The 20996-nt window shown below is 37.5% G+C and overlaps 1 protein-coding gene across 1 annotated transcript in view; it reads left to right on the forward strand.

The window, feature by feature from the left end:
• The window catches only part of ADAMTSL1 (ADAMTS like 1), a 368021-nt gene that overhangs the window by 185424 nt on the left and 161601 nt on the right, over window positions 1-20996 (forward strand). The window contains exon 14 of the mRNA XM_081151642.1: window positions 17384-17685. Coding sequence (XP_081007768.1) covers window positions 17384-17685 — 302 coding nt within the window. The remainder of the gene's footprint in view (window positions 1-17383; window positions 17686-20996) is intronic.

Raw genomic sequence — 20996 nt, forward strand, 5'->3', positions numbered from 1 at the left:
GGATGGACCTTAAGAATATTATGAGAAGCAAAGTAAATCAAACAGAAAAAGTTAATTACCATATGGTTTTACTCATGTAGTATAAAAAACAAAAGCAACAAATGAGAAAAAAAAAAAACAAAAACGGAAAAACAAACAGAACCTCATAGACACAGGCAACATTATGGTGATTACCAGAGGGAAGAGGGGTGGGAGGGGGTAGTAAAGAGTAAAGGGAGTCGAATATGTGGTGAAAAAAGATGATTTGACCTTGGGTAGTGGGCACACAATACAATATATAGATGATGTACCGTAGAAATGTACAGTTGAAACCTATATAATTTTATTCACCAATGTCACCCCAATAAAATTAATTTTAAAAATTTAAGACTTGATTACAATAGGAGAGCTTACAGAACCCAAACAACTAACATTCCTGGAGTACTCAGATCAGGTGATCAAAGAGACTGCACTGCTGGGTCCCACAGAACACCTACTACATGAGGCCACCCTACCAAGACTGGGAGATAGCAGATCTATGTAATATACAAAAACAAACATAAGGAGGCAGCCAAAATGGGGAGACAAACATGTCACAAATAAAGGAACAGGAGAAATCTCAAAAAGAAAAAAAAAAACCTAAATGAAATGGAGGCAAGCAATCAACCACATATAGATTTCAAAACAATGATTATAAGGATACTCAAGAAATTTAGTAAGAACTTCAACAGTATGAAAAAAGACAGGAACCATAAAAAGAGGCACTCAGAAATAAAAAATACAATATATGAAATGAACACTACACTAGAAGGAATAAACAGTAGGCTAGATGAAGCAGAGGATTGAAGAATACAAGGTAGCAGCAAACACCTGATCAGCAGCAAAGTAAATATGAATTTAAAAAAATAAGGATAGTTTAAGGAACCTCCGGGACAACATGAAGTGTAACAACATCCATATCATAGGTATACCAGGAAGAGAGAAAGCAAGGAATTGAGAACTTATTTAATGAAATAATGACTGTAAACTTTCCTAACCTGATGAAGGAAAAAGACACACAAATCCAAGAGTGCAAGAAGTCCCAAACAAGGTGAATTCAAAGAGGCCCATACCAAGATACCTCATCATTAGAAGGTTAAAGACAAAGAATGTTAAAAGCAGTATGAGAGAGGGTTAGTTATCTACAGGGGAGCTCCCATAAGACTGCCAGATGGTCTCTCAATAGAAACATTTCAGGCCAGAAAGGATTGGCATAAAATATTCAAAGTCATAAAAAGCAAGGACCTGCAACCAAGACTACTCTACGCATCAAGGCTATCATTTAAAATTAAAGAACAAATAAAGGTCGTCCCAGACAACAAAAAGCTAAAGGAGTTCACAAAATCAGTATTACAAGAAATGTTAAAGGGCCTTCTTTAGGAAGAAGAAGAAAAGAGGAATATAATTATAGATAATAAAATGGCAATAAATACGTACCTATCAATAATCACTTTAAATGTAAATGGCTTAAATGCTCCAATCAGAAGACATTGGGTAGCTGAATAGACGAAAAGAAAACAAGACCCATATATATGGTATCTAGAAGAGACCCACCTCAGAAAGAAAGACACACACAGACTAAAAGTAAAGGGATGGAAAAAGATATATCATGCAAATAGAAATGAAGAAAAAGCTGGAGTAGCAATACTTATATCAGAATAGATAGACTTTAAAATAAAGGCTATAATAAGAGACAAAGAAAGACACTACATAATTATAAAGTGATCAATCCAACAAGGAATATAACTGTTGTAAACATTATGTACCCAAAATAGAAGCACCTAAATATGTAAAGCAAATATTAATGGACATAAAGGAAGAGACTGACAGTAATACAGTTATAATAGGAGATTTTAACACCCTATTGACAACAATGGATAGATCTTCCAGACAGAAAATCAATAAGGAAACAGAGGCCTTAAGTGACACATTAGATCAGATCAATTTAATTGATCTCTTCAGAGCATTTCACCCCAAAGCATCAGAATATACATTCTTTTCTAGTGCACATGGAACATTTTTTAGGATAGACCACATGTTAGAACACAAAACAAGTCTTAATAAGTTTAAGAAACATCTTCTCTGACCATAATGGTATAAAATTAGAAATCAATCATGAGAGGAAAAAAGCAAAAACTGGAAAACACACAAACACAGAAAGGTAAAATAACATGTTACTAAACAATAAATGGGTTAACAATGAGATCAAGGAAGAAATCAAAAAATACCTTGAAACATGAAAATGAGGACATAAGAACCTAAAATCTATGGGACAGAGAGAAGGCAATCCTAAGAGGGAAATTTATAGCTTGACAGGCCTACCTCAAAAAACAAGAAAAATCTCAAATAAACAATCTAACCTTACACTTGAACTTGAATGAAGAACAACAAACAAAGCCCAAAGTGAGTAGAAGAAAGGAGATAATAAATATCAGAGCAGAAATAAAGAAAATAGAGTCTAAAAACAAAACAAAAACAATGAAACCAAGAGCTGGTTCTCAGAGAAGATAAACCAGATTGGCAAACCTTAAACCAGACCCATCAAGAAAAGAGAGAGATGACCCAAATAAATCAGAAATGAAAGAGAAGTAACAACTTACACCACAGAAATACAAAGTATCATAACAATATTATGAACAACTATATACTAACAAATTAGACAATTTAGAAGAAATGGATAAATTCTTAGAAATGTACAATCTTCCAAAATTGAATCGAGAAGAGAAAGAAAATCTGAACAGGCTGATTGCAACGAATGAAATTGAAGCAGTAATCAAAAAATTCCCAACAAACAAAAGTCCTGTACTGGATGGCTTTACGGGTGAATCTTACCAAGCATTCAAAAAAGAACTAACATCTATCCTCCTCAAAATATTCAAGAGGAGGGAACACTCTCAAGCACATTTTATGAGCCAGCATTATCCTAATTCCAAAACCAGATAAAAACACTAAAAAGAAAGAAAACTATAGGCTAATATCCCTGATGAACATAGATTCAAAAATCCTCAACAAAATATTAGCAAACAGAATCCAGCAATACATTTAAAAGATCACACACCAGGATCAAGTGGGATTTATTCCTGGGATACAAGTTTGGTGCAATATCCACAATCAATTAACGTGATACACCACATAAACAGACTGAAGGATAAAAATCATATGAGCATATCAATAAATACAGAAAAAACTTTTGACAAAATCCAGCACCTATTTATGATAAAAACTCTCAGCAAAATGGGAATAGAGGGCAAATATCTCCACATAATAAAGGCTATATATGACAACCCACAGCTAACATCATACTCAATGAAAAAAACCTAAAAGCATTTCCCTTAAGGTCAGAAACAAGACAAGGATATTCACTTTAACCACTTTTATCTAACATAGTACTGGAAGTCCTAGCCACAACAGTCACACAAGAAGAAATGAAAGACATCAGATGAGAAAGGAAGAAGTAAAATGGTCATTATTTGCAGATTACATGATATGATATATAGAGAACCCTAAAGATTTCACCAACACACTATTAGAACTGATAAGTGAATTCAGTAAAGTAGCAGGATACAAAATAAACATCCAGAACTCAGTTTCATTTTTATACATCAATAATGAACTATCAGAAAGGGAAACTAAAAAAAAAAATCCTATTTACGATTGCATTTTGAAAAAAAATACTTTCGGAATAAATTTAACCAAGGAAGTAAAAAACTCCTGTACTCAGAAAATTATAAGACACTGAAGAAAGAAACTGAAGAGGATACAAATAAATGGAAGCATATACCATGCTCATGGATAGAAAGAATTAACATCGTTGAAATGGCCATACTACCCATAGCAATCTATACATTCAAGACAATTCCTATCAAAATACCAGTGGTGTATTTCACAGAACTAGATAAAATAATCCAAAAAATTTTAAGACCACACACACACACACACACACACACACACACACACCCCAAAGAAAACATCCAGATAGCCACACCAATCTTAAGAAAGAACAAAGTTGGAGGGATCATGCTGCCTGATATCAAACTATATTACAAGGCCATGCTAATCAAAACAGCATAGTACTGGCATAAAAACAGACATATAGATCAATAAAATAGAATCAAGAGCCCAGAAATAATATCATACTTATATGGTCAATTAATATTTGACATAGGAGGCAAGAACATACAATGGGTTATTAAAGACAATCTATTCAATAAATTATGTCAGGAGAATTAGATACATGCAAAAAAAAAAAAAATGAAGCTAGACCATCTTCTTACAGCATATACAAAAATAAGCTCAAAATAAATTAAAGATTTAAATGTAAGACTCAATACCATAAAAATTCTAGAAGAAAACATAGGCAGTAACATCTCAGATATTTCTCGTAGCAATAGTTTTTCTGATATATCTCCTTGGGCAAGGGAAACAAAAGAAGAAAATAACAAATAGGACGTCATCAAACTAAAAAAGTTTTACACAGCAAAGGAAACCATCAACAAAATGAAGACAACTCATTGAATGAGAGAACATATTCACCAATGATACATCTGATAAGGGGTTAATATTCAAAATTTGTAAATAACTCATACAACTCAACACCAAAAAAACAAACAATGCAATTAAAAAGTGGGCAAAGGACCTGAATAGACACTTTTCCAAAGAAGACATGCAGATGGTCAATTGACATATGAAAAGATGCTCAATTTCACTAATCCTCAGAGAAATGCAAATTAAAACCACAATGAGATATCACCTCACACCTATCAGATGGCTGTCGTCATTACATCAACAAACAAGTGTTGGCGAGGATTTAGAGAAAAGGGAACCCTCATGCACTGTTGGTGGGAATGCTCACTGGTGTAGGCACTATGGAAAACAGTATGGAGGTTCCTCAAAAAATTTAAAATGGAACTGCCTTATGACCCAGTGATTCCACTTCTGGGAATTTATCCAAAGAAACCCAAAACACTAATTTGAAAGAATAAATGCACCCTTCTGCTGACTGTAGCATCATTTACAATAGCCAACCTATAGAAGCAATACTAGTGACCATCAAGAGACAAGTTGATAAAATTGTGGTGGTACATATATACAATGGAATATTACTTGGCCACAAAAAAGAAGGAAATTTTACCATTTGTAACAGCATGGATGGCTCTAGAGGGTATTGTGCTAAATAAAATAAGTCAGTCAGAGAAAGACAAATACCATATGATTGCACTTAGATATGGAATCTAAAGAACAATATAAACAAACAAACAAAACAGAAACAGACTCAGATACAGAGGACAGATTGATGGTTGCCAGAGGGAAGGCGGTTTGGGGGACTAGGTGAAAGAGGTGAAGAGATTGAGAAGTACAGGTTGGTAGTTACAAAACAGTCATGGGGATGTAAAGTACAGCATAGGGAGTATAGTCGATAATATTGCAATATGTAATTATGTGTAGTGCCAGTTGGTACTGGAAATATCAGGGGTAACACTTGGTAAAGTATATGGTTGCCTGACTACTATCCTGTACACCTGGAGCTAATACAAAATAATATTGAATGTAAACTGTAATTGAAAAAACTTTAAAATTTTTTTTAAAAAACTACATTCGGGTATTAAGCTGAAAGCTACAAATGAATACTAATAGTATTGTAAGCTATAATGGCATTTTAGTCCCTGTGATATGGCTTTTTAAATAACCATATTAGCCTCAAGAAAAATCAAACTTTTAAATCATGTTTTGTTCACTTAAGTCAGGAAAACAATGGGAGAGAAAAATGGACTGAAACAGGTGTCATATTCTCATTTTTCATTTGTGAAGAGAGTAATGTGGCTCCATTTCTATCTGCTACACACTGTTAGTGATCTATCTTCACTTTTCCCCAAAACTCTGTGCATACTGCAAGTTTTAAAGAATAGACAGAAAAATAGCTCTCCTTGGGTGCCTCTAACCTAGAAACAACTCCAAATGCTCCAGAGCCTTCACTGTTGGGGAGCTGCTGGTATGATAAGGCAGTGTTAGAATAGTCATGTATAAATTACTGAAGGCAGCCTCTGGCTCAAAGTTGTCCAAAAATCCTTTTCTTTTATAAAATATCATTTTTATTAATATTAAATTTAAGTGTGATAGACACAGAATTTAAATTTGCCCCAAGCTACATGATAACCCAACACCCCATCAAGATGAAATGAGGCCAGTACATCCTCCCTGAGTACAGCTATGAGAAATATAAAATGAATTAAGCCCACTACAGCCACTAAATTTTGGCAGCAAAAGAAACTCCTACAATTGGAAAAAGGTTTTGTTTTTTTCATGTCAATGTCTAGAACTGAGAGGCATTTTTTAATTTCTTTGAGTTTGGAGGCAATTGCCTCCTTTGCTAGCGTGCTTTCAATCTTTGAGCCCAAGAAGAAGCCAATACCAGTCACTCATAACATCAACTCTTCCACTCCTATTTATCCATTTGAAAAAAAGTATTTATTGCCCTGGCCGGGGGCTCAGTTGGTTAGAACATCATCCCATACACCAAAAGGTTGCGGATTCAGTTCCTGCTCAGGGCACATACCTAGGTTGTGATGTTGTGGGTTCAATCACCGGTCAGTGACTGATCGATGTTTCTCTCTCACATCAATGTTTTGCTCTCTATCTCTATCTCTCTTCCTCCTTCTATCCCTCTTTTCCTCCCTTCCTCTCTCTAAAAATAAAACCAATAAACATATACTCAGGTGAGGATTAAAAAATTATTTATTGAATATTATGTGAAGTTCTGCCTTTATAGAGGTTTGATCTAATGAGGGAGACAGTTAATACGTAAAGATTCCCACTTGATTCTCAAAGACTTATTACAGCTAAGAGGTACTCTAAGAGAGTCTAACAGGGGCCCCAATAGGTTTCCCGGTCGGGGAAGTCCTTTTTGAGAAGGAACATATCAGCAAAGACCTGAAGGACAGGTGAGAATTATTCCAAGCTGAGAGAAGGGAGGAAAGTGACCTACACATAATAAAATCTTGAGTCAGGAAAGAATGGCACAGATTTAAGGAAGTGAAGGAAGACTAGAGTGGCTGGAGGTTAGTGACTAGAGTGAGTGGGGATGGAGATGGCATAATGTAACCTCGGGAAGGAGCTTGGCTTTTTTTTCTGGCTATAGTGGGAAACAATTAAAAGCTTTACATTTTAAGATCCCCCTGGCTCCATGTGAAGCAAAGGCTAAGAGAGAAAGGAAACAACCAAGTAGCAGCTGTGGGAGTCTAGGGGCGAGAGATGAGCTTCCAGGAGCGTGGCTCACACGGCAGCCTGAGAGCCGGGATGGTGACGAGCAAGGCTTCTGGAGTCGCCACAGTTTGCATCTGGACTCAGCCAGTATTACCTGGAATTCTCTGGGTCTCAATTTTATCATCTAGAAATTGGGAGGAAAATAGTACTGCTAAAATATAATTTTCAAAAAGGTAAAATCATGACTCATAGACATATAAAATAAGCACATGTCAAAATTTTTATTTAACTCATGAATTATTGAGGGAACCAGGAAGATGTTAAAACTAGGTCAAAGGGGAATTGTATTTAGAAAAGTTTATATTTTCTACCAAACAAAATAATTTCCGTTGACATGAACGGAAAAAAATTCCATCAGTATTGACAAGAAACATTTGTATTATCGCCAGCCCTCTATAAGGAAACTGCTTTCTCTGTGGGGCTGCAAAACAGACTAACGCTCACATTTCCATAAAATTAGACAAGGCATGAAAGTGCTAGGCAGTGCCCACCTTCCACTGTAAAGGACAATCAGTGATCTGTTTTGCCCATTTCCCGATGTTTCTGACGGTACCCACCCCTAATAATCGGTGTAATGAGTTAATATATAGAAAGTGCTTAATACACATCAGCAGACATTAACTGTTATTGTTGTTTTTAATTGATGTGGTGGTGGTGGAGATGGAGAAAATTAAGTGGATTTCTGATACATTTTTGAGGGAGAATTGATAGAATTTGGGAATCATTTAGAAGTGAGCGGTCAGGGAAAATGAGGGGTCAAGATTAGCTCCTAATTTTTACTTGAGCAATTGGATGGCCAGTAGAGTCATGCTATGATGGAATATAATACTTAGGAGGGACATTGAGAGTTCAATTTTGGACATTTTCAGTTGAAGATACTTTGAAATTTCCAAGTAAAAATGCCGAGCAGGAGAGAGAGCAATGTGCACTGGTTAAGAACGTGAACCTTGCTAGCTGTGTGACTGACTTGCTTCAGATTTCTCATCTATACATGAAACGGAGATCAAAATAGCTCAGGTTGTTGTTAAGATTTAACAACACTTAAAATATCTCCTGGCACATAAGCACTATATAATTTTTTGATAAATAGATTAATTTTATTAAATTAGTGTTTACTCTTTTCAAAGAGTAAAATAGCTCCCTAGCCCAATCTTTAACAACAACAATAAAAATGTTTTGGTATAAAGCTCAGATAAAAGATCTAAACTAGAGTTTAACTACATTTATCCCTCAGTATCCATGGGGGATTGGTTCTAGGACACCCCCACACACATCCACACACATACCAAAATCTGTGGGTGCTCAAGTTCCTTACATAAAATGGAATAGTATTGGCATATAAGCTACATACATCCTCCTGTATCCCGTAAATAATGTCTAGATTACTTATAATACCTAATACAATGTAAATGCTATGCAAATAATTGTTATACTGTATTGTTTTGGGACTAATGACAAGAAAAAGGTCTGCACATGCTTAGTACAGACCATCATAGGCCTAACTGCATAGTACATATCAACAAGACTTAACATTTTTTTCAAATATTTTCTATCTACAAATGGTTGACTCTGTGGGTACAGAACTTGTGGATACCGAGAGCTAACTATACTTAGAAGTTACCCTCCCCTGCCCGGATGCCTCAGTTGGTTGGAGTGTCATCCCATGCACCAAAAGGTGGTGGGTTTGATTCCTGGTCAGACACATACCTAGGTTGAGGTTTCAAACCCCAGTCGGGGCCCATACAAGAGGCAACTGATCAATGTTTCTCTCTTACATCGATGTTTCTCTCCCTCTCTCTCTCTCAAATCAATAAACATCTTTGGGTGAGACTTTTAAAAAAAAAGTTAGCCTCACATTGGTGGCATTGGAATCCAGGAATCATTGATAAATACATCAAAAGACAGCACTAAACTGAACCTTGGGCGCTGCAATATTGAGAGTTTGAAGACCACTCGAGAAAGATCTAGAAAGGAAGACTAAAAAGGAAGTAACCAGAAAAGAAAACAAGGAGAGCTTGGTGTCATGTAAATCAAGAGGGAAAAGTAATTCAGGAAGAAAGGTGGTGGGCACCGCTGGGAATCCGGTAGGTGAGGTCTGGATTTGTTGGGAATAGCAGACGATGTGGGGCCACTGTTCTTAGAAACTGATTAGGAGCTTTGTTCTATTTCCTTTTCTCTTGCTGTTCAAGAATAACAGCCTTCTGATGGTCAACACGGTCCCTCCTGTAGTAAGACTCTTTCTACTGTCCTACCTGGAGCCACATCCAAGAAAGCTAGGTCAGAACTGCAAGATGCTAGGACTCAAATTTGAGGTCCTAGCCCTGAAAAGAGCCAGTTGCCTGACCCACTGGGACTTTGGGAGACCCTGACCCCCCCCCACACACACACCCGCAGCACTTCCTGCTGGTATAAAGTCTCTTTGAAAGGAAAATGTGGCCTTGAATGCAGTCCGCCTTTCTTCCCTTATGTCCAGCACTGAGCATTTCTGCAAGAAAGCCACTGAGACATTCTTGCAGAGATGAGCTTCCCCTCAAAGAACACAAAAGGGCAGCATTGTGGTGAGAAAATGAAGTCCCCTACTTGAAAATGCCGCTTAAATATAGCTCTTCCAATGCTACCCTAGTGTGTTTTGGAATTGGGTCATTCCTTATTCATTCATTCATTCATTCATTCATTCATTCATTCATTCATTACTGTTTAGTGGCATTATACAGGGCAGCCACTAAATTTTTTTTTACCAAATAGTTATATTGGTGGCTGCATCCAAATTGTCTTTTGTTTTGTTGTTCTAATTCCTAGGATCATTCTATTCTTGGTTATATTACTAGGGCACCTGACAGTGCTGAAGACCCTCACAAACCTGGCATGATACTTAAGGATTTGAGGAACCTATGAAGAAATTGGTATTATCAGATGTTTGGTGCAATGGTGTCCTGGACACCTTGGAAGGTTTTTGCTTGGAGACTTCAATGTGAGTTGCCTAACTGGCATGAATTGTTTGCAGATCCAGAGAGTTGTAAGCTAACAACAGCTGTTGAGAAATATTTTCATAATTCCACATTCAAATCAAGTATCCTTGACTAAAGATCTTTCATAATAAGTAAGATTCTCATTCATTTGGAATGATTTAGGTGTGGTTCTAAGTGAATGTAGAGGCATATTTTGGATAAATGTTCTCTGAAAACTTTAATGCTCTAGTTATATTTTTAAATAATCATTTTAAGGTTGGCTTGGTATGATGGGTTTTATGATTCTAAAATTCCTAAAGGGATTCCATTAAAGAGTTGCCTTCCCTGTGTAACATTCCAAAGGGTTTTTGTTTGTTTACTTATTTTAGAGAGTTTTTAAAAATCTTCCCTTTAAATTTCATTGAGAGACACTAAATCACTAAAAAGTTTTAGTGATTTAGGTCTTTTGATCTCATGTGAAATTGAGACAGATGGAAGAAGGTGCCTCCCTCTGCCTTTTCTAAGTTTCCCACACAGCAGCAATTTTCTTTCTTATACATCCAAATGCCTCTTCATTCCAGAGGCCAAATGTTCAGCTTCATTTTAGGTAACTGCATCTTTTCCTAAAGATTTTACTCATTAATATTTCAAGGATTTCCCAGGATCAGGGGAAGAGCCAACTTTTCAAAACTAAATAAAAAGAATAAAGGAAAGCTGTGTTAAAAATAAGATGAGGCAATATGGAATAACATCATTACCAATAAAGTATGGTGATTTTTTTGCCCCCAAATAACATATTTAATGTAAAAGACTTTCTGGTTGATTTGAGGTGCAATTACTTACACAATATTTTATTTTTCCAATATACTAATTTCCAGATCCCTCAGTGGCCACTAGTTAAATGATAAATTTTTATAAAGGGGAAATAGAAAAACAACATGATTCTCATGCAAATATAAAATAAACATCTGTTGAAGATTTTATTTACCTAATTAACCAATTCAAAGGACATTTAAAAGAACTGTGTGTGTGTGTGTGTGCAAATAAGACTGCAGAAATAAATTTACAAATAGATACAAAATGGATCTATCCACAGGGCAACAATCAATTGCATCCCACTAGACAGAATTAATCTGCATTTCTTTGGGAAAGAATCCTTTGCATTATCAGTTTTCTGTGATTTATAGAGTGGTAAAATAACTCACAGTCATTGAAAGATTGAAATATCTAGGAAAGAAAGATCCACTTAAAAAGATATCCAGTAATCTTTTGGGTCCATTTTAAAGTGATTTCTTTCTCTATTTTTTTATTAAGTTTATTGAGGTAACATTGGTTAATCACATTAAATAAATTTCAGTTGTGAATCATTATCATACCTTATAACATAATCTGTATACGCCATTGTGTGCTCACCACCCAAAATCTCGTCTCCTTCTGTGACTATATGTTTGACTCCCTTACTCCCACTCCCCTTCCCCTCTGGTAACCACCATACTATTGTCTGTGTGTATGATTTGTTTTGTTTGTTCTTCTGTTGCTTTTTGTTACTCTCAGTACCCATCCATGTTGTGGCAAATGGCAGTAGTTTCTTTTTTATGGCTGAGTAATATTCCATTGTATAGATGTACCACATCTTTTTTACCCAATCATCCATCAAAGGACAATTAGGTTGTTTCCCTGTTTTGGCTACCGTGAATAATGTTACAGTGAACATAGTGGTATATATATATATATATATAAATATATCTTATGTATAAATATTTTCAAAATTTTGGGGTAGACACCCAGTAGAGGGATTGATGGGTCATATTGTAGCTCTGTTCTTAATTTTTTTGAGGAACCTACATACTCTTTTCCGTGATGGCTGTACCAGTTTACATTCCCACCAGCATTGTACAAGAGAGTTCGCTTTTCTCCACAGCCTCTCCAGCACTTGTTATTTCTTGTCTTATTGATAACACCCATTCTAACAGGCGTTAGGTACTATCTCATTGTGGTTTTGATTTGCATTTCCCTTATACCAAGTAGTTCTAAGCACCTTTTCATATATCTGTTGGCCATCTGTATGTCTTCCTTGGAAAAGTATCTATTCAAGTCCTCTGCCCATTTCTGAATCGCATTATTTGTTTTTTGTTGCTGAGTTGTATGAGTTTGTGATATATTTTGGATATTAGCCCCTTATCCGAGGTATCGTTTGCAAGTATCTCCTCCCATCGGTTTTGTTGATGGCTCCTTTTGCTGTACAGAAACTTTTTCATTTGATCAAGTCCTATTCAGTTTTTCTTTGACTTCCTTTGCCTTTGGGATCAAGTTCACAAAAACCTGTCTGAGACCAAGGTCCCTAAAGTTTACTGCCGATGTTTTTCTTCCATGTATTTTATTGTTTCAGGTCTTATATTCAAGTCTTTAATCCATTTTGAGTCATTTTTGTGTATGGTGTTCAGGTAGCAGTCTAATTTCATTCTTTTGCATATGGCTTTGCAGTGTCCCCAGCAGCATTTATTGAAAGGACTTTCCTTTCCATTATATATGTTTTTGTCTCCTTTGTCAAAAATTAGTTGCCTTTATTTGTATAAGTTTATTTCTGGGCTCTCAGTTCTGTTCCATTGGTCTGAGTGTCTGCTTTACTGCCAATACCATACTTCTTTGCTTATTGTAGCTTTGTAGTATAGTTTGAAATCAGGGAGTGGGATGCCTTTGGCTTTGCCCTTTTTTCTCAGGATTGCTTTGGCTATTCAGGATCTTTCGTGGCCCCTTACGAATTTGAGGATCTTTTCTTCACTTTCTGTGACAAAGGCCATTGGGATTTTGATAGGGATTGCATTGAATCTATAGATTGCTTTAGGTAGATAATCTGTAATATGGACATTTTAACAATGTTAACTCTTCCAGTCCATAAACACAGAATATCTTTCCATCTCTTGGTGTCGTCTTCAATTTCTTTTAACAGCGTCTCGTAGCTGTCAGTGTACAGGTCCTCCAGTTCCTTTAAGTTTATTCCTAGGCAGTTTTTCCTTTTTGTTGCATTGTAAATGGGATTGTCTTCTTCATTTCTCTTTCTTATATTCATTGTTAGTTATAAGAACACAAGAGTTTTTTGTATATTTATTTTGTATCCTGCAACTTTAATGAATTTGTTTACTGTTTTGAATAGTAGTCTTTTATAATTTTTAACTACACTATTCAGTTTCTTCCCTCCTCTCTCCTCACACTGATATTATGCCACCACTCTAATACTCAAACATTCGCCGAAAGAAAGAGGGAGACAAAACCCACAACCCCTGTTAACTTATAACTCAAATGTAATAAGATTGAAACTGAACCAAAATTAAATATTCCTAATGTGGTTTCCTTCACGTTTCTATTTGCTTTTTGAAACCAGATCATGAGGTGAGGCTGGTAACAGCATCAAAATGACACACCTACAAATCTCCTCTTATTTTAAATAATCACAATGATTTTTAAAACAAATATGTATCTGAGAAAAGAGGAAAGTAAGAGGAGAAAAGGAGAAGTTAAATATCTTAGCTACAGACCATATAATAGTGCATTAAAATCAGAGCCTAACTCTGGCTAACATTTGCAATGATATGAGACTAATTAACCGAGAGTGAATTGGTTCTGTTTAAATTAATAAAGTGATTGTTTTTGTTATTTTAGTCCATGCTTCTGACTCCACAGTAGCCACTAATAAATGGGATTTTTACAAGTGAATTTCATTATCACTGTTTTCTATTTCATGAAAAGTACTATGGTAATAAGTAATTAAAGAATAAGCTTTTTGTTAATAAAATGAATAATTAAGCTTGGAAATCAAAGACTAGACAGAACATAAATTTGTTAGGTTATTTTTTGATTTCCTGGAGATGGAAAGATTAAATGCAGAAATCAAATCAGTCCTTTCTGAAGTTAAAGCCTATCTTTTAAAGAACTCACTTATCCAGCCATTTTTTATTCATCCCAAAATAGTGCTGCTAACAAAAAGAATTTTTAAATTACCCAAATTAAACTTCAATAATAAGAACTTTTTAATTGTACATTTTTACATCAAAATGATTTTTCAAATACCTATTTTAAGGATCCCACAATAAAGGTTCTAACTCAACAAGTCCAATTCAAATTGAGTCATTTACACATGACATTTAAACCTTCTAGCCCACTTGCCTGCCCTCTCACTGACCTTGCTTCCTCCCACTTGTGGCCAGAAAGCTCAAGATAGTAAATGCAAGGTTGAGAGATCTAGGGGTGTGAGGGAAAGTTTCATATGAAAAAGTTATTATTCATTTGGCCATTTGCACTATTATGTATTTTTCTTTTGAAATATAATCTTCTGCCTTCAATGGGAGAGAGTATATCATATCATACAGTGTATGCATTAGAGAAATTAAGATGACTGCCAGAAGACAGCACCACTTAAAAGCCAAATTGTTTTTAATTGGTGTGAACTTGATGAAGACCTTAGGATAGTGGACTGGGAGATAAGCCAGTAAGGCTATTTGATATTTGATAAGACTCTCACTTGGGAGATATAAAATAGATGTTTATTGTTTTTGCTATTAACCCTAAATGTTCAGAGAGTCAAAAATACACACACACATATGCATACTGATTTTCATTTTTCATTTAGATGCTGCTTTAAAATAAATGTTTCAACCATTACGTCGAGTTCATGAGGCGTCAGTAGCATGCCCTTTCTCCTTTGTGGGCTTTTGGTATATCTTCTTGGTCCTGGAAAGAGACCAAATGCAAAGCTAATCATATTATAGGCAAGGAGAGATAAGTGTTTAGTTTGTTCATCATTTATATTCTAGAATTCACCTGGGACTCACTTTGGATGATAAAACAGATCAGTTCAGCTACTTGTCATTTTTATAAGCTTATATAAGTGGGGAAAGATAGAAAGTAAGACCTAAACTAAGTTTGGAGATTATTTAGGAATCTCAGTATGTTTGGCATCTCTCCACTAATTGTTCTTTAGCAGGAATTGGTAAACTACAGCCCACAGGCCAAATTCAGTCCCTTCTACCACCCTTACCGCCCCCACCCCCAGTTTTTGTAAATAAAGTTTCATTGGAACACAGCTGAACCGATCTGTTTACATATTGTCTAAGGCTGCTTTCAAACTATGTTGGCAGAGTTGAGCAGTTGCAACAACAAAGACCTATAAACGTGGCCCATAAAATCTAACATATTTTCTGTCTGGCCCTTTACAGAAGAAGCTAGCTGATCCCTGTCTTCTCGCAATGGCCCCTGAAGAGGGCTCTGCTAGATGACAGAACCATAATCCTCACTGCAAAGGAAAAGCTAATAGGTGCAGGGGTTTTGTTTTTTTAACATGTGTAGTCTTTTTGTATTGGAAAACAAAATTCAGCACCACATTATTAAAGAAGCATCATTCATCACATTATGGTCAAGTTGGCAGACTTATCATTTGCTTTTGGGTTTTCTTTATATACAAAATTAGTATTTTGCATTAGTTTTGCATTTTCCTTTATATCTACACCTGGGGTATAAAATTCAGTTTCTGTGTATTTGTCGTGATTCTTGTTCCAGGAGCCAGGCAGATATATAGGAATGTGTAAGAAGAGGGTTAAGATTATTTTAATTGCAGATTTGGGTTTTATTTTTGTAAAAGGTTCCTATAGGTAGCATTATTTGAAGAGAAAGAGACTTTTTAATCTCTTAGGATACTGTTTTCCCCTGGGTTCTCTAGGAGCCAGAGATTAAGTCAAGAATTCAAAAACAAGAGAGGGAGATAACATTGTGATGAGAATTCCTTGGGAGTAAGTCTGGGTGGCCCTTCCTCCCTATGTCATCCACCTTCCTGACAAGGTTGCATGTGACTTTCAGTCTCTCCTAGGGGGTGGCTCCTCAAAGATAACAAATATCAGACCCTTCCTAAAGGGACTTCTAACAGGCCTCAGACACCATGCCAGAGCCCCTGCTCCATACACAGCCCAGGCTCAGGCCCAGGAAATGTCTTTGTGTGTTCCTTCCAGTTTGAAAACTTGGATTGGTTTTCTGATATAATTTCAATTTCCTTGAACTAGATATGAGCCATTTGCACTTGCTAGGATTGAATGCTATAACCTTCTTATCAGTTCTTTCCTTTTCTGCCAAAGTCAAGGTTAAGGAGCCAGGTTTGCATGCCTCCTCAGCATGACTCCCTGTGAGAAAGCAGAAGGATCATGGAAAAATAAAAAAATTTTATTCCAAAGTTCTTTCTCCAGATTATTTTACTAACATTTTGAAATTGTTAGCAGTTCCCTCTGGGCTTTTTTCCCTAGGCCCCTCTCAAGGTCATTGCAGTTATAGCCATTGTTGATTAGTGGGAGGGAGGAAAAAGCCTTATTTTTTGGAATTTGGATATTGTTGTACATTCTAGAGAAACTCGGAAATAAACCAAGTTCTTACTATTGTGGCTTCTCTCGGGGGGGTTGGGGGCGGGGGGACTGTTAAACACACTTGTATGAAAGCACAGCCTCTCCTTACTGTCACATGCCTGTGGACTTAAATTTGTAGCACAGATTTTTCTCTATGATAAAAAAAGAACTGTCGTCCAGACTAATTCAAAGAATGTGTGAGGAGCAAGACTGCTCCATTCTTGGAAACTTACACAAAACCCGAAAAACAAAACTTTTTCTGCATATAAATAAATCTCGGGAAGCACATTGTGCAGAAAAGCAAAGAAAGTTACAGAATATGAGATCCAGACTAAGAAAAATACTTCCTTAAATATCTCCAAGGGCTTATTTTGTTAGTTTTTAGTATCAGAATTAGTCTGCTATAAGAATAGCTGGCATCTTGCAGCAGGCACAAGTGCTGGGATTTAGAACGAGAGAGAAGAAACCCCCAATTCCCTGCTGGGAAGCACTACCGCTGTGGGTGCAAGGCAGGCAGAAAGCAGGTGGTCTGTGGCTGGAATGTCTTGCAGCTGGGAGTTCATATGACACTGCAAGAAGCCAATCCAGAAACAGTGGCAAGTGAGCTGATGACCTAAAGCGAAGCACCCATCTCAGGACAGGGCGGAAGAGCCCTGAGCGCCTCCTGGGACGGTCCTGGGCCATGGGTGCGGGCGGGAGGCGGCCCCTCCCGATGCCCGGGCTCTGCTGCCTGGGGCTTCTCATCCTGTCCTCTTGTTTGCTTGCCGACTGCAGGTTCATCCCGGAGGCCTGGTCGGCCTGCACGGTGACCTGCGGTGTGGGGACCCAGGTGCGAATAGTCAAGTGCCAGGTGCTCCTGTCTTTCTCTCAGTCCGTGGCTGACCTGCCTGTTGACGAATGCGAAGGACCCAAGCCGGCATCCCAGCGAGCCTGTTACGCAGGACCGTGCAGCGGGGAGGTGCCTGAGTCCAGCCCGGGGGAGACCCGCGGCCTCCCTGGTGGCCTGCAGGACTTCGACGAGCTGTATGACTGGGAGTATGAGGGCTTCACCAGGTGCTCCGAGTCATGTGGAGGAGGTAAGACGGGGACTTGGCTCAGATCCCCTCCACCTCTTGTCTTCTTTCGGTATCCCCTCTCCTGTGTGCACTGTGTCACGTGACTGCCTGCAGCCCAGGACTGATAAGCGGGGGCAGAGGGGAGGAAGCTTTCTACATGTAAAGCACACTGAATGAAACCCAGATGTATTTCTCCTGGGGCTCCAGTCGCTCTCAGACTGTCAGCTGTGAGTGGCCAACGCAAAGAATTCTTTTACTTTCAGTTGTCATTCTGATGTTTTGCAAAATACCCTGGTGTATCGGACTGAGAAACACGGTTGCCACGGACCCGGCAATGCCCCCAACTTTCAGTTTTATTTATCTAGGCCCTTGCCTCAGTGCACATGGTACTAACCAGAACCTAAAAATGACAAAACAGTCTGCTATTCCCAAGAATAAGTTCCAGTCCCTCTGATTTACTTAGCTGATTTCCCAAAGTCATATCTGTTTACAAAGGGGAAAGGTGGATAAAGGGCAGTTAACACTGGAAGTGGAAAGGAGTTTACAGATGAGAACACGAAGATACAAAGAAGCTGAGTGACTTGTTCAAGATCACGCAGCTCACAGCGAGTGGCAGCTGGGTCCAGGCTTGCCATTTATTTATTTCTGTGTCTAGAGTCCATCGTACCATGCTAGAGAATTTCTGAAGCTTTCACATTACAAATATTACTTAACTAATGCTAAATGTTCCATGTATATTTACCTGGTTCTCTTAGGTATATTCCATGGAACAGGCTCAGTGATTCTTTTTTTTTTCTTTTTTTTTAAAATATATCTTTATTGATTTCAGAGAGAGGAAAGGAGAGGGAGAGAGAGAGATAGAAACATCAATGATGAGAGAGTCATTGATCGAGCCGGCAACCCGGGCATGTGCCCTGACCAGGAATCAAACCCTGATCGCCTGGATTCTAGGTCGACGCTCAACCGCTGAGCCACGCCCGGCCGGGCTCAGTGATTCTTAATTTCCAGTGAAATCTGAATGGGATTGTAGTGGGATAGGAAGGCATTTAAATCAACAATTAATTCTTCAAGATTACATTTTTTCTTACCGTCATAGAAAATACAGTAGATTCTAATTGCCCCTTCCTCCCGTGTCTACTCCCAGGTGAGATTTTTGATAGGAGAGGAAACGCTGGCTGAATTCCTGCCAACTCCCCCTCAGTACACCTTTTGGCACGTTAAGGTTCCACATTCCCAGCAAAGTTTCTTGCTTAAGTGGTATTAATACGTTAACATTATTTCCCCAAAATGTTTTATAAACCATGACATTTTGAAAACTATTTTTAAAAGGCATCTTTTGCCCGGCCGGTGTGGCTCAGTGATTGAGTGTCAACTCATGATCCCAGAGGTCACCGTTCAATTCCCGGTGAGGGCGCATGCCGAGGTTGCAGGCTCAATCCCCAGTAGGGGGCATGCAGGAGGCAGCCCATCATTGACTATCTCACATCACTGATGTTTCTGTCACTCTCCCTCTCCCTTCCTCTCTCTGAATCAATAAAAAACTTTTTTTTTTTAAAGCATCTCTTGTCATTATTGAGAATGTAAAGATAAATGTGCCCAAATCGTTCCCATGGATTTAAAAGGAATGAACAGTGGAACAAGTACCAGCAAAGAATCAATTTTTCTCCATCAGGTCTTTTAATAAGCGTTTAATAGTTTTGACCTTGAGGTTCTTGTTTGTTTCTAAGTCTTCCAGTTTCAAACCGTGAAATTCTTAAGTGATTTAATGGAGAGTCCTGTTCTTTTAAAACCTAAATTTTTCCATCTGATTCTGGAAGAGTTTCCTGGCACTCAGCTAATCTGTGTTCTTACGGTGTTCTACACTCACACTGAGGACATCTTCTTGTCCGTGCTTAATGAGGGAGACGTGTTGAATAGGCTGGCGATCTCCGAGCCCAGGCAGGAGCTGGGAGGTCACGTGGAAAGGCCACAGCCGGTGGCTACAGTTGTTTCTTTCCATTACAACAAATGACTCAAGAGTTCAGATGGTGTGTGTTTATCCCCAATTTCCTCGATCACCTGAACCGAATGATCATTATCTCTAGTCTAAAACAAATGTGCTTTGAAAAAAATTATTTATGGTCTCTCAGTTATGGTTCTCAGTTACAAGTCAAGCCTGGAACTTGATGAACAGATGGAAAAAATAGATGCGGTAATGGAATATATAAATAAGCAGATAACTTTATCTTTAAGAGTCTTACTATTCTGCGGCTCAACCAGGGGTATAAAATTCAAAGTGTAGAGAGTATATGGAATGTTTTTCATTTAAAATGTTTTCAGGAGACATTGATTTAGAAATAAGATTTGGATGTTTGATATACAGCTGATCTCTGCCTGTAGGAATTGAGCTTCTTTGTATAACATAAATTGTACATCCTCTATATCCAAGGCAGAGTCAAGTTACTGAAATGTCTTGGGTCTTAACTGTCAACAACTGTGCATACTTACCTACAGTTACGTCCCTGTGCCAAGGTCATATATTTACACCTAAAATGATAGAATTGAAAATTCCAAAGTGGTGAAAATATGCTTGGGATATATGGGTCCATATGATGCCCATATGCACTAAAAAGATATTTTGTTATATGGGACACGTATATTTTGAAGTCAATGTTTGGCAGTAACATTTTATTGTATTATCAACTTTGATCTTTCACCAAAATGTAACCCATGAGGTTACATATATTTTTAATCATTCTTGCTGAAGGCAACCAAAAACAAACAAGATTAACAGTTAGATTTTAAATCAATTTTGAGCTGTAAGGCCGGTCAGGCTAATTTTATTGTTTTTGTAATCTCAAGAGATGTAATTGGATAGACACAAAAGTAACCTTTCACCTCACAGAGGTAGCAACCAGAAGGAACTAGTTAGTAATTTAGGCTGTAGTTGGTGACTACGTTTCCCCAAACTGTCATCAAATATCATATAACAATTATGCTATTCTGAGAGATGTAAACAATGAAAATCCCATTTTCTGGAAGGTTAAAAGTGAGCCTAACCTGTTCGTATCTGTGCCCTGTGTCCCGCTATCATCTCCTTGTTACATTTTAATTTCCCTATGTGCACTAATAGGTGTGGTCAAGGGGAGCGGATTTGAACCTGAACAGTAAAATCAGGTTCAAATCAACAGTAAACTCTAGCTGAGGGAAAACTGGAAATTTACTTCGGCAAAAATAAAGAAGTCTTCTACCTGTTGTTCCCTTTTCCTTATGAGTCCTCTCTCCTTTTGCTTCTGTCAAGAAAGGAAAGCTCAAAATCATAAAGTACTGTACTTGAACATATGTTCTGTGTT

The sequence above is a fragment of the Miniopterus schreibersii genome, assembly GCF_964146895.1.
Source record: "Miniopterus schreibersii genome assembly, chromosome: 11".
NCBI classification, from domain to species: Eukaryota; Metazoa; Chordata; class Mammalia; order Chiroptera; family Miniopteridae; genus Miniopterus; species Miniopterus schreibersii.